The sequence below is a fragment of the Syzygium oleosum genome, unplaced genomic scaffold, assembly GCF_021117445.2.
Source record: "Syzygium oleosum isolate NSW1041296 unplaced genomic scaffold, Sole_v2.1 Sole_v2.19, whole genome shotgun sequence".
NCBI lineage: Eukaryota > Viridiplantae > Streptophyta > Magnoliopsida > Myrtales > Myrtaceae > Syzygium > Syzygium oleosum.
The window spans coordinates 3,983,886-3,998,733 of NW_026607503.1; the positions used below are offsets into that span (position 1 = coordinate 3,983,886).

The window sequence follows — 14,848 nt, forward strand, 5'->3', positions numbered from 1 at the left end:
GATTCAAGCCGTCGAGTAAATTCTCATTTGAGCTCGACAAGATTGAAGATTTTCTTAGTATACTTTCACGTATCTTTGAAATCTAAGAACGAAGTATGAAACTAGGTCCACAAGCTGGTCATGTAAAGTAGTTAATTCGAGCTGGACTTGGTGAAAACGGTCGAGCGACTCGAGCTCTTCGAACTCGACTCGGAAAACAGCCCGAGCTCGCCCCCCAAATAAGTCGAGCTGTGGAGTAGGTGCGACTGTTGGGTGACCGGACCCTAGTCCTTTCGAACTCCCCCTTAATCTTTATCCCCGTTCCTGGCCGCAAAGGGAACGTGGTCCACATAAAACGTGTGCTGGATCTTGTCTGTGACCCAAAAGAGGAAAATCGAAAAAGAGAGCGACCCTCTTTTGTCCCTCCCTTCCTCGTTGTCGCCTAACTGTCAAAATGCCCTTTTTTGGATCAAACCCTCTTTCTGCGCTGGGCTCGGCGACACCAGAAAAGACTTGGTTCTCAAGTGTTGCAGGGGCGCACAGAGAGAAGAAAGACAACTGGACCTGCAGCATCGGATCTTGGACTCACCACTCCACGTCCAAACCCTGTTCGAAACCTTTAAAAAATTTCGCCTCTTTTTTTTTTTATTTTTTCCCTCGTAAGTGGTGTAGGTTGAAGTGATCATCATCCGGTGCATGAATTGCAAGACCCTTTTAAATGTTAGGGTTAGTCGCACAAACACAAAGAAATAGAGAGTAAATAAAAATTCGAGTCACGGGATTTTATCATAATTTACCCTTAAGTTAAGGCTACGTCCAATACAGGATTTCACTATATTTAGCACTTTTCACCTTTCTGTTACATCTCTTAATTACAATAAAAAGATATCATATATACTCGGTAGCTGTTTATGGATCAAAATATATACATGCCCAAATTATAAAAGCCCGGCATCGTAAGGGCGTTATCCCCTATAACCCCATTAAGGCGGCCCCTTGGACCCTCGCTCGCTCATCGGGGAGCAAGAGCCTGTGCTTTTTTATCGATGGGGATTACGAACCACACCCTCGGCATCAAAAGCAAACATGTACAAACACTCGATTGCACACGGAATCTCTTTCACCAAGCACTCGATTGGATTAGCTGAACTTGTTTGTGCGAGTTGTTTGTAGAATTGATGATGGGTTGGGCAGGGTAAAAATGCCAACTTGGAGCCGTAGGGGAAGAGGGCCCCAACCTCCCCCACCTCAGGAATCGAAACCATTCCAGCCTTTTTCCCCATTTCCAATTTTGACCCCACCACCTTCCCTCAACTCCAACCCCCATGTGCCTCCTCTGTTTCCCTCCCTGTGTCTCTGCCTGCATTGAGCTTCATTCATAGGTAGTGCAGGGCAGAGCTCCTCTCACTGTCAACCCTCATGAGCTGAGCAAGAAAACAGAGCATCCCTCGCTAACCCCATCTTTCTCTTCTCTTCTCTCTCCGTCTCTGTCTCTGTCTCTCTCTCCAAGATGGGGAGGACCACTCGCCTCCTTCGCCGCCGCCTGCTCTGCCCTCTCCTCCTCCTCCTCCTCTGTTTCTCCGCAACCTCCTCCTCCCCGTTGGCCGCCGCCGACGACGGGGACGCCGCCGCAATGCTGGCCCTCAAGAAGTCCCTCGCCGCCCCGGAGTCCCTCGGCTGGTCCGACCCGGACCCCTGCCGGTGGCCCCGCGTGGTCTGCTCCGAGTCCAGCCGGGTCACCCGCATCCAAATCGGCCGCCAGGGCCTCCAAGGTACGCTCCCCGCGAACCTGAACTCCCTCACCCAGCTGGAGCGCCTGGAGCTCCAGTTCAACAACCTCTCCGGCTCGCTCCCGAGCCTGAGCGGCCTGAGCTCGCTCCAGGTCCTCATGCTCAGCGGCAACCAGTTCGATGCCATCCCGACCGGCTTCTTCGATGGGCTGTCGTCGCTGCAGTCCGTCGAGATCGACAGCAACCCCTTCGCCGCCTGGGAGATCCCCCAGAGCCTGCAGAACGCGTCCGCGCTGCAGAATTTCTCCGCGAACTCTGCCAACGTGACCGGGAAGGTCCCCGACTTCTTCGGGGCCAACGACTTCCCCGGCCTGACTCTTCTTCACTTGGCATTTAATGATCTCGAGGGCGGGTTGCCCCCGAGCTTTTCCGGGTCGCAGATTCAGTCGCTCTGGCTCAATGGGATGGCCGGTAGTGGGAAGCTCGGTGGACGGATTGATGTTATAGCCAACATGACTTCCTTGAAGGAGGTCTGGTTGCATTCCAACTCCTTCTCCGGCCTGTTGCCGGACTTCTCGGGGCTCCAGGACTTGCAGACCCTGAGCCTGCGGGACAATCTGTTCACTGGCCCTGTTCCGTCGTCGTTGACGGGTCTCCAGTCCCTCCAGTCCGTCAACCTGACCAACAACTTCCTCCAAGGGCCGGTGCCCAAGTTCGGGAGCTCGGTCCAGGTGGATATGGCGGAGGACTTGAACAGCTTCTGTTTGCCGGGTCCAGGGGACTGTGATCCCAGAGTGAATACCTTGCTTTCGATCGCGAAGTCGATGGGTTATCCACAGAGATTGGCGGAGAACTGGAAGGGGAATGACCCGTGCTCCGGTTGGATCGGAATCACTTGCAACAATGGGAACATCACCGTTGTGAACTTTGAGAAGATGGGCTTCAACGGCACCATTTCCCCGGATTTCGCCTCGCTGACGTCGCTGCAGAGGCTCATCCTCGCGAGCAATAATCTTACTGGTTCCATTCCCGTGGAGCTTACCACCCTCCCCGCGCTCGCGCTTCTCGACGTGTCGAGTAATCAGCTTTACGGTAAAGTCCCGACTTTTAAGAGTAACGTGATCGTCCAAACTCACGGTAATCCCGACATTGGGAAAGATAAGAGTAGTCTTTCAACGCCTGGATCACCCCACGATGCTGCAGGTCCATCAGGTAGTGTAACATCCCAAAATGGTGGTCGATCAGGCAAAAAGTCTGCTTTGATCGGAGTCATAGTGGTTTCTGCCATCGGCGGCTTGTTTTTGATTATCTTGCTTGGTTTGTTGGGTTTCTGTCTATATAAGAAGAAACAAAAGCGGTTTACCAGAGTACAGAGCCCCAATGCAATGGTGATTCATCCACGCCATTCTGGATCCGACAATGAAAGCGTGAAGATAACGGTCGCAGGATCAAGTGTTAGTGTCGGTGCGATCAGCGAGACTCATACTGTACCGGGCAGTGAAGCCGGTGACATTCAAATGGTCGAAGCAGGAAACATGGTGATTTCTATCCAAGTCCTGAGGAATGTCACCAACAATTTCAGCAAGGAAAATATATTAGGACAAGGTGGTTTTGGGACGGTGTATAAGGGGGAACTTCATGACGGGACAAAGATCGCAGTGAAAAGAATGGAGTGCGCGGTTATAACCGGGAAGGGCCTTGCGGAATTCAAGTCCGAGATTGCTGTTTTGACTAAGGTTCGACACCGTCACCTCGTCGCCCTGCTCGGTTACTGCTTGGATGGCAATGAGAAGCTTCTCGTGTATGAGTACATGCCCCAAGGGACACTTAGTCAACATCTTTTTAACTGGCCCGAAGAAGGACGTGCACCGTTGGAATGGATGAGAAGGTTGACCATTGCCTTGGATGTGGCAAGGGGTGTCGAGTATCTCCATGGTTTAGCGCATCAGAGTTTCATACACCGGGACTTAAAGCCATCGAACATTCTCCTTGGACATGATATGAGAGCTAAGGTGGCGGATTTCGGTCTTGTGCGTCTTGCACCGGAGGGAAAAGGCTCCATCGAAACCAGAATAGCCGGAACATTCGGGTACTTGGCACCGGAATATGCAGGTTAGCCCTCGACTTTAATATCAGTTCCCTCATTTACAAAGCCTTGGATATATATTCTTTATTTGCCTATGATAATTCGGTGGTAACTGGTGTTGCACTGTGTAAAATTATCTGAATTGCAACAACTAGTGCTACAATAGCAGATTAGAATATGGAAATGGCACTTCCAGAGACCAATTATAGCGTTCGTCCTCAGAAATCATGTCTTTTTCCCCTGACCAAAAAGTACTATAGATCCATACGATAACACTTCTTTGTCAAAGATCAAGCGCTTGCACTCAACTCACTCTGGTCTAGCAATCCATGGCTACGTTAGTTTCGCAAGCATTTTACATGTTTGAGGCAAGACCATTGTTGCAAAAGAGCAAATTAGCTGGAAACTAGACCTGCCCTCATTGCCTTTGACATGCCATTTTGTCTTAGCTAGTTAATTTGGATCTTCCTTCTGTTACACGTCAAACTTCTAACAACTAGACCCTGATCATGGTGATATTATTGCAGTGACTGGCCGAGTGACGACGAAAGTAGACGTTTTCAGTTTCGGGGTGATCTTGATGGAGCTGATCACTGGAAGAAAAGCGCTCGATGAGAGTCAGCCTGAGGACAGCATGCACTTGGTGACATGGTTCAGGAGAATGCACATCAACAAGGACACGTTTAAAAAGGCAATCGATCCCACGATTGATCTCAACGAGGAGACGCTCGCCAGCATCAGCACGGTAGCCGAATTGGCCGGCCACTGTTGCGCTAGGGAACCCTACCAAAGGCCTGATATGGGCCACGCCGTCAACGTACTATCTTCTCTAGTAGATGTGTGGAAACCGACTGATCAAAACCCCGACGACATCTTCGGGATCGACCTGGAGATGTCGCTGCCACAGGCCCTAAAGAAGTGGCAGGCGTACGAAGGAACGAGTCACATGGATTCCTCGGCATCGTCATCCGACCTCCCGAGCTTGGATAACACTCAGACAAGCATACCCACACGACCATACGGGTTAGCCGAGTCGTTCACGTCCGCGGACGGAAGATGACATGGAAGGTGTAAATCAGAGGGGGGGGGTGTGTGTGTGTGTGTCCATTCTGTTTGCTTCTTGTTTTTGGTGCTTTCTTGTCATGTAATCTATCTCGACTCACGATTCTTTTCACGGTTTTTTTTAGCCTGATCTGAGTTTCTAAACTTTCTTTTTATCCATTGATACTGTAGTTGAAGCTGTTCTGTATGAGGTGATCTGCAAATGGTTTCTTGGAAAGATTTTTTTATTTATACTTTCAGGCACACCCAACTTCCAGTACCATTAGATTCTTCAAATTAGGTGATTCACTCAAATTTTGTGCTGTTTGTTCTATGACAGATGCCATTCGCAGGACAGGATATTGTAATGGGAAAGTTGGGTGGGGTATGCAAATCATATGCATGCACGTGTCCATGGAATCGCAAGGGATTAAAAGAAAAACAGGGGAAGCTGAGTAAGGTCACATGCGAGTCAAAGGGCAGTTTCAACAACTCCTGCAATAATGCCTTGGGATGATACGTAGGTTTTAGCGGCCTTCATCTTTAGTTTTCCTAACTTCATATGTTCGATCTTTTTGCTTGATTACGTTAACGAATGCCCCGGGACAGATATTAAATATATCCGACGTGAAACGATTCGTCGATTTTTTTGAAGATCGATTTCACATAACATGGTAAAGGCAAGTCTACGGGAAATCGCAAGGTTTCTTGGTCGACTGTTTAACGAGGGTTCTTGAGGTGTTCGGTAATAAAATTATTAGAAGCCGTACTCGCTCCAATTCTTTTAGGATGACGAGGTTCCAATTTACATCGGTAAACTTATCTAAGCATGTCCTTAAAAAGCTTAACTCTAAAGTCTCTTCGGCACCTTAAGGGAATAAACCCTACCCTCCCAGGAGTTGAAAGTAGACCGGCCGCCAGATCGTCAAACAAGGTGTTGTAGTCCTTGTAAGTGGAAACACCCTTCCTTGGTGAGGTAAACTTTACCACAACACCGAGAATCCAAGAAAGCTCACAATAAGATAAAGGTAAGGTTTCCTTATAATGAAACGCGACCTAATGTCCGGTACGGATCATCTAAACAAGAAATTATTTGCACTCGAACGGCGAATCAAACCCGAGTATCATGGGCATATATATATTATTATGATTCATAAATTTCGACTATAGTATATTCAGAGAGGAGGAGGAGGGGTCCAAATCGGGGTGGGGTGGGCAGCTGTGTCCCCCCAAGAACACATGGGTTCACGTTCAGGTTCCTGGGCTTGCCGATGCAATTTCCACTGCTGTCATTGAATTGTTATTGTCTGGTCGTACCCTCTTTCCCTTCATTTTTCTTGTTTTAAAATTTCCGGTCCATTTCTCCAAGTTTGGGTCTCCCCATGAAATTTGACAGACCTATGCTGCAAATTATTATTTTGGGGCAAGGAGGTCAGACATGACAAAATAACTAGAAAAAATACAAAGATTAAATCTATAAGTACAATAAAAAAAAGAAAAAAACGTTCGGTAGTTAAAATCTCACTTACCGCGTGGTTAAAATAGTTTTTCACCGCCTCTTTGAGATACCCATTTACATTCTACGCTACGACACCGAATCTGCCACCACGAGCAGAAGAAGCTCACCGGACAAACACGTGAATTTGCGTAAGAACGGAGAGAAATGTCGCGATGTGTATCCCTAGCAACGGCGATTAAGAGGGCGTTTGTTTGAGGGAATTTGTTTTCTAGGAATCCGTTTTCCGAACTTTTACCTGTTTGGTTCGTTGAAAATGATAAGTCAACTGAAAACACTTTCCGGTTAAGGAAAATATTTATATATAAATTTAAGAAAGCGAATTCCCTAATCTAAGTAGGTGAAAACACTTTCCACAATTGCTCATCTTGAATTTGTTAATATTTTATTTTTTCTTTTCTTTCTTTTTTTCTCCTTTTCTTTTCTTTCTTTTTTTATTATTCTTATCATATATGTTTTAAAAAAAATCAAATTTTTAATTGTTTTTATTTTTAAAAAATCGAAATTTTTATTATTTTTAATCGTTTCCTTTTCTTTTTCTTATTTTTTCTTCTTTCTTTTTTGTTCTTTTTTTAAAAAATTCAATTTTTTTAAAAATAATAAAAATAAAAACTATTAGAAAAACTCAAATTTTTTTTTTTTGCTTGAGATGAAGTGGTGAGATTGAAATCATTTTCCAATAAAATCCAAATATCAGAAAATGATTTCGATCATATATCACCAAACAAAGGAAAACTAACCGTATTCCTAGAAAATGCATTCCAGGAAATTATTTACCTTTATCATTGAGTTTTTCGTGAAACAAATGGACCTTAAATTATCTTCTTTCGGAACGAAGGGAAGTATCTGACCATCCGGGCTTGCGAAAATTTGCACTACAAATGTATCTTTTTCGTTGCAAGTCATTTTCCGATGTCGTGAATCGAGATATTTTTATATTCGAGTACTGTGAATTGCATGATATACACTGCTACTGGCATTAAGTCATTTTGCGGATTCCATTTGAGCAAAAGAAAATATAGATAATTTCTATCAGTAATTTTTAGTCTTTCTTTCTTGTTTAGCTTCTGTCGAGTTCGGGTAGTCGGTGCTTCGGGTCGGGTGTATTCAATGGGGGCGACGAGGCCCGGCAAAGCCAAATGGGCCCAATTCGAAGCATCTAAGTAAATTGGGCCTACTGAGATTTGTGTTTCCCGGGAGAGCTTGGTCCATAAGTTCGAATCTTGGGCCTGCAAAAGGCATAATGATTTCCAAAAAATTATGTTTTCGAGGGACAGGCTTGGGCCCCCGAGGCGAGATACCCCTAAGGGTGATTGGTTCTCGGTTCGGGCGATCGATGTGCCGTAGTTCGAGCAGTATTGTCCGACCTTATTTGAAGAACTTAATAGTATGTCAAGCTAAAACCCATGCTCGATATGACCGATGTGTTTTCAATAAAGCTATTGCCATCGGCATATCGTGGTCTCGACCCAACTACAATCCTCAAGTCGAACACTAATGTCATCGATAAAAAAGAGTGTGTCCTAAATAAAGTCAAGGAAAGAGTCGTTATAACTCACCTTTCAAAGGAGAAGGGCAAATTTAAATTGTGATAAGTGAATATGTGTGCATTTTGCAATTACACATATAATTTCGATTTCAATAACTCAATAGGTTAAATTTTCTTTCTTCCGCAATTGATGCACTCAGACTGTTAATAATTAATACTGACGTGGCACCCGGTTTGCACAGCATCCACCCAAAATAATAAAATAAGTAAAATTTACATTAAAAACAAATTAAAAATCAACTGTCTTTTGCCCTTGGGATTGGAGATTGATGATCAATTAGTGCTTTCACACATTTAAATGTGAAACTTTCATAAAGAAAAAGAGAAACTCATAAATAATTCAAGTACACATATGTTTATTTTTGAAATTTTGTACGGGGTAGACCTTTCTATAGGGTACCTTGCATTGTGTATAATCTATAGTATACACTGTACAGGATGTGTACAGGACGGTATCACCCCAAATCTTGGAACCTATCCTTTACTCACCGATTTCGAAAATTTGGAATTTGAAACCTGCCTTACGAGATCTGATACCCACCCGAACCATATATGACCATACCAATTTTATAGGGTCTGCCGGTTCCATAGGTTCTCCTACACACCCGGGTGCAATTGCCACGACTCTCGAACACTCACCGACATCATGGCAGACGCTCGCCAAGTCACCATGGTTGGATAAGTTTTGCCGTCACCATGGCGGACACGCCACATGGAAAGTAGGGCAAAGAGGAAAAAGATGAGCACCGTTAACATTTCGGAAAAGTACCAAAAAGTCGGGAAAAGTGTCAAAAAAGTCATAAATCTTTGGCATTGGTGCCAATTCAGTTATAAACCTTTTGTATTGGTGCTAATTTAGTTCTAAACCTTTTTTTGGTGCCAATTCAGTTTGTAAACCTTTTGCATTAGTGCCAATTCAGTTCTAAATCTTTTGTCTTTGTGCCAATTTAATCCTTCCAATCATTTTTGGCTGGATTTTGCTGATGTGGACGCGGACGCGGACCGGCCACCGGCGCTGATGTGGATAACTTTAATAATATTTTAATATTTTAAATAATTTTTATTTATTTATTTATTTTTTCCCTCCCCTCCCTCCTTCCTCCAGCCGGTTGCCGGACTGGCGACCAGCTAGAGGCCAAAGGCCGGCGAGGTCGACCTCGCTGGCCACTAGCGAGGCTCGCCCTCGCCAGCGACTGTGAAGGCGAGCCTCGCCCAGCCGCTGGCGAGGATCGAGCCCTCGCCCGAGGCCTTCGACCTCGCGGCCTCCGGCGAGGGCTCGAGCCTTGCCCGCCTAACACAAGGCCGCCCTCGCGGCCAACCGGCGAAGGCGAGCCTCGCCAGTTGCCTCACCGGCCTCTGGTCGATCACCGGTCCGCTGACTGGCTGGAGGAAGGAGGGAGGGGAGGAAAAAAAAAATCAAAAAATATTAAAATATTATTAAAAGTTGTCCACGTCAGTGCCGATGGCCGGTCAACATCCATGTCAGCAAAATCCGGTCAAAATTGGCCGGAAGGACTGAATTGACACCAAAAAAAGGTTTAGGACTAAATTAGTACCGATACAAAAAGTTTATAACTGAATTGGCACCAAAAAAAGATTTAGGACTAAATTAGCACAAATGCAAAAGTTTTAGGACTTTTTTGACACTTTTCCCCCAAAAAGTCATATATCTATTGCATTAGTACCAATTTACTTCCTAAACTTTTTAATTAAACCAATTTAGTCCCAAATTTTTTCACATTGGTACCAATTTAGTCCATTTGGCCAATTTAGGCTGCAAATTACTGACGTGGACGTCGGCCGTCTAACATGCGTTGGCCGTCCTACATGGCATGACCCGGTACTGACATGGACAATTTTTATAATTTTTTAAAATATTTTTTTATAATTTTTTTCCTTCCAATTTTCTTCCCTTTTCTTTTTGCTTGTGCTTGTGGCCAGTCGCCGGCCACCGCCCACAGGTCATGACCGATGAGGGCTAGCCTTGCCTTGGGGAGGATGAGTGCTAACAAGGTTGACCCTCGCCCAGACTAGGGGGCCTCGTCGGCCACCGCCCACGGGTCAAGATCGGTGAGGGCTAGCCTTGCCTTGCCTTGGGGAGGATGAGTGTTGGGAAGGCTAACCCTCGCCCAGGCCAGGTGGCCTCGCTAGGCCTCGATGAATTGACACCCAGAAACAAAGGGCATCATGTTTGTTTGCAGCATTGATGGAAGCCTCAACGAGGCCAAGTTCAGAAAGCCCATGCCCTGTATTGGCATCTATATAGCAGGAGCTTCCTTAGCCTGCGCGGTTGCAATGGCCGTGGACGCTGTGGCCGGTTCTGCTACTAGAAGCTTTGGTTCCCGAGCCGCTACCTCGCCCTCAATGCCACGTCCCTGAGCATCATTGCGGTTGCGGTCAACCTCTTCGGTGACCTCAACATGCTGATGCTGTGACTGATCCTTGCCCAGGCGACGACAAGGCTCACTGGGCCTTGCCCTTGCCTAGGGGAGGCTCAGCGAGGTGCTGCGAGGCCGCCTAGGCCTGGGCAAGGGTCGGCCTCGCTAGATTTGGGGAGGGGATCGACACTTGCCCTTGCACCACCGGCACAAGCAAAAAGAAAAGGGAAAGAAAAGGGAAAGGAAAAAAAATGTTCACATCAACACCAACTGTGTCATGTAGAACTGTTAGTGTCCATGTCAGCGATTGCCGGTTTAAATTGGTCGAATGGATTGAATTAGTACTAATGTGAAAAATGTTTATGACTAAATTGATCAAATTGAAAAGTTTAGAACTGAATTGGTACCAATTCAATAAGTTCAAGACTTTTTTGATATTTTTCCCGTTAACGTTTGCTAGCTTTATCAAAACGATGTTCATACATTAGACAGCTCGTGAAGCCCATTTGCGGGTGTATTGAAAGTGAATCCTCTGTGCAGAACTTTACGCAACTATGTGCAATTCTACGGTGTCGCTTGTGACAGAGGTAGAATGTACGTATTCATGTCGAAAAAGTATCGTTCGGTAGAGTGTGAACCAGCAGGAGTGCTTGCATGCTTTTCATGCTTGACTCATAAGCACTTGCGAGGTTGACTTGTTTTTTTAAAGCAGGCTAGATTGACCAACAAACCGGGCAGAAACCTGGAGCTCGGCAATAATTTGACCAAAGCTCCATAATATGTATACAATACGTATCTTAACATACATGTTTGCGTGCTTGACGTACATGGTTCGAAAAGATTGAACACATGTACAATACATATCTTACTTTTGAGTAGACTTGTTAAAATGGGACATAGACCTATTTCTTAACCTATATATGATGAGTCGAATTGTTATATAGGTTAGTTATGCACAGTAAATAGGTTTTAACATAATGTGGATGTTAAATGAATTATAAATGCGTCATAAACGAGATCCACCTCTATGACTCTCTCTTTATTCTCTTTCTCATTCGATTTTGTGCTCGTTCAGTTTGCATTTTTACCTCAGTTTGGATATGCATTTTCCTAGATTGAGTTAAATATGGAAGCGTTTTAGTAATATTGGTGTGGTCGGGTGAGTGTCACTATATTTGTATTTTATGAAAATGTGTCAAAACGAGTTAAACGGATCTATATGAGTCGGACCATTTTTGTCCCGACCCGATCCACTCTTTGACAGGTCCTTTTTTGGGTTCCTCCGTTGTCAAATAGACACATGCCGTGCCAAATAGAAAATAACGGGCCGGTCGCATCTGAGAAGCTCGATGCATACATAGCACGGAGCCTCGAACTTCTTTTTCTTTTCTTTTCTTTTCCGGATCAAGCGATTAGACGGTGTCCCATGTCAGTTTTCTCTCGCAACTCGACTTTTTTCCTTCGTCCATTTCAATTCACTGGTCCAAAACATCCGAACTCCGCCACCACGACCACCACCTCCACCGGTTGCATCTGCCCCTAGGCAGTCTCAAAAGCTCTATCGACCTACCTGGTTGCTTCCATTCTCATCTACCGCACGGCAGGATGGCCCCGATGCCTTATCCTGGAAACTAGCAAACCAAGAAACTTTAGTACACTCAGTCTTTCGTGTGAACGACGGTTCAAAACTAGTGACTGGCTCGCGAGTTCCGTGGAGAAGCGGTCGAGAGACAAAACGCTTCCAGTTGTCGTACTTTCAGTACAGAAAACAGGAGGACCCCCATGAATCCAGGGGGCTTTCGCATGTGGATCATTAAAAACGGTTCAAACTTACTGCAAATCTTGATCGATGGGCTTCGGTTTCCGTGCAGCTGCGTCCAATTCCCCCTATCGCGGATCCGATTCTACGCAACCCCATTTCAAGATTTCATCATCTCGATGAGTCAAAACCCCCCCTGAAACAGGAGCTGTGGGACGAAGGAAGCAGTTGAGCACTACCCCATTTGGATTCTTGCTTCGGCTTGGGCAACCTGGTACAGAATAAGATATTCGGATTGGGCTACGATGAGCCAAACGCCGATCGTTGACCCTTTGAACACTCTGATACCAACTGCACTAGAATACTAATACTTTGCTTTGTTTTGCTGAAATCTGCTCGCCGGTTCATATACTCTAATGATATTCAATGAATTTCGCTCTCCATTGGCCATCGCATTGAATGCTGAAAGATCCACTGATTTTCATGCTCCTTTAATATTTTTATAGTACCGTTCTTTTGTAGTTTAAGCATGGGATTGTGAGAGACCCAAATGAGGCCTGTCCCATGTCAGAACAGAAGTTGGTTTTAACTTTGAGAGAAAGAGTTTGGCTTCTTGGACCGAAAGCCCCACCAAATCTGCCTTTCAAAATCTCAAATTTGACCTTTCTAATGATCTCATTTAAATGATGATTCCGTGAGCTGCTCCAGTCAAAGCCATATTGTGAAGAGATCGCTTTTTGGATCCCATTTCATGCACTGCATATCATCTTGCCAATTCACCTCTAGTTGAATCTCTTGTTTAGTGGGTAGTAGGAGAGACCAAGAATGGAGATTTCACATAAAAGAAGGCCCGTCGCCACCAACTGGTTCTATATCTTCCTCCTCTTGTCGACTAACCTCCTCACCCTCCTCCTCTCCGCCACTTTCTACTCCTCCTGCTCTCTCGGTCGGAGGAGCGCCATCCCCGAAGCAACGGTCACCATCCCTTCTCAATCCACGGTTCGGTCAGCTGCGACGGCCTCCCTGAATACTGCGTCGGAGGATGATCTCACCCCCGAGTTCAAGGCCTTCACTTCAGGCCAGCTCCTCCCATTCGGGGTCAACCCGAACTTCGACTCGGACACCATGTACCCTCCGGTCGGCCGCCCATGCACCATGTTCCCGGACTTGCTCCGCCGCTTCATGACCTACAAGGTGAACGGCTCATGCCCGGATGATGAGCTCCTGGCGCAGAAGCTCCTGCTCAAAGGGTGCGAGCCGCTCCCTCGCCGCCGTTGCCGCCACGCCTCGCCCCCGGACTATGTGGAGCCGTACCCTCTCCCAACAAGCCTCTGGACCACCCCTTCGGATTCTTCTGTGGTCTGGACTGCCTACACTTGCAAGAATTATGACTGCCTCATCAACAGGAAGAACAGGCAGCAGGGCTTTGATGACTGCAAGGACTGCTTCGACCTTGAAGGCGCTGAGAAGCACCGCTGGACTGCTGACAAGAGCAACGGCGGCCTCGACTTCACCATCGACGAAGTCCTGGCGACGAAGAAGCCAGGGACAATAAGGATCGGGCTTGACATCGGGGGTGGGGTTGCCACTTTTGCGGTGAGGATGAGGGACAGGAACATAACCATCATCACCACTTCCATGAACTTGAACGGCCCTTTCAACAACTTCATAGCAGCAAGAGGGGTTGTGCCTCTCTACATCAGCATCTCTCAGAGGCTTCCCTTCTTCGACAACACGCTGGACATCGTCCACTCGATGCACGTGCTGAGTAACTGGATCCCAACCACGCTTTTGCACTTCCTGATGTTCGACATTTATCGGGTCCTGAGACCGGGGGGTCTGTTTTGGCTTGATCATTTCTTCTGTGTGGGTGAACAGTTGGAGCATGTGTATACTCCTCTCATCGACAGCATTGGGTTCAACAAGATAAAGTGGGTTGTGGGTAGGAAACTCGACCGGGGGCCAGAGCTCCAGGAGATGTACCTCTCAGCTTTGCTCGAGAAGCCATTGAAGAAGTCCTGGTGATCCTGTGGTTGCTTCTTTCCTTTTCACTCCAGGGAAGACTTTTAATTTCACACAGCCTTTCTAAAGTTCAGTCAAAGGAATACAAAACTTGCCACTGTCTTTTAATCAATAGTTGGAGAAAGATTGTTATTCATTCATAAGGATTATTATTATCACTGAAATTTGCCTGTTGGATATACGCTCAGTTAGTATTTTGGTCTAAGAAAATCTGTCTATAGTATCTATTTCTGCTGGTATGTCATCAATTATCGTTCGACTAACAAGTTGTATGCTTTGCCATTCCGTTGTATTACTTCTTCCCAAGTGCTACTCATTTATGACACTCTGATGTTGTCAAGCTTGACTTCCTACTGGACTGCTTTAGCGAAAACGAGGTTGAATCGGCTGCACTTTGATGAGAAGGCATTCTTCGTTAACGTGCTGAACTCAAATTTGTATTGAACAAGGTCTGCCTGCCTGATTCATGTTTAAGGTTTATTCTCTCCCGACATAAACAAATAAAATATCTCTATTTCACAGACCAAAAGGAAGAGATTTAAGTGCTTGCACGACATACGGGTGGGGGAGAGAGAGAGGGAAACGGACGCTTCACTTAAAACTCTTTGATCAAATTCATTTGACAAAATAATAACTATCAATTCAAATGAGTACCGAGTTACAACTTATAAGATGGGAGAAATTCAGAACACTAGAGGGAAAGTTGTGACCTTTTAACCTATGCTGTCGATGGAGCTTTTCACATATAATAAGGTTGTCTGACAAAATGAACTCATGAATATGCAATC

At 45.8% G+C, this 14,848-nt stretch overlaps 2 protein-coding genes across 3 annotated transcripts; both read left to right on the top strand.

Annotated features, from left to right (window-relative positions):
• The first annotated feature begins 1,298 nt into the window (after positions 1 to 1,298).
• Positions 1,299 to 4,966, top strand: LOC115673918 (receptor protein kinase TMK1). Its single transcript, XM_030596185.2, has 2 exons — positions 1,299 to 3,821; positions 4,323 to 4,966. Exons 1-2 carry the CDS (start codon positions 1,490 to 1,492, stop codon positions 4,853 to 4,855), a joined length of 2,865 nt encoding a protein of 954 aa, XP_030452045.1. The 5' UTR covers positions 1,299 to 1,489; the 3' UTR covers positions 4,856 to 4,966.
• Positions 4,967 to 11,660: 6,694 nt separating this feature from the next.
• Positions 11,661 to 14,287, top strand: LOC115674110 (probable methyltransferase At1g29790). 2 transcript variants are annotated; one of them, XM_030596442.2, is made up of 2 exons: positions 11,661 to 12,312; positions 12,849 to 14,287. In XM_030596442.2, exon 2 carries the CDS (start codon positions 12,864 to 12,866, stop codon positions 14,061 to 14,063), a length of 1,200 nt encoding a protein of 399 aa, XP_030452302.1. In that variant the 5' UTR covers positions 11,661 to 12,312; positions 12,849 to 12,863; the 3' UTR covers positions 14,064 to 14,287. The 2 variants fall into 2 exon arrangements, with proteins under 2 accessions (XP_030452302.1, XP_056175856.1); XM_056319881.1 differs by having other exon boundaries at positions 12,852 to 14,287.
• Positions 14,288 to 14,848: the final 561 nt, after the last annotated feature.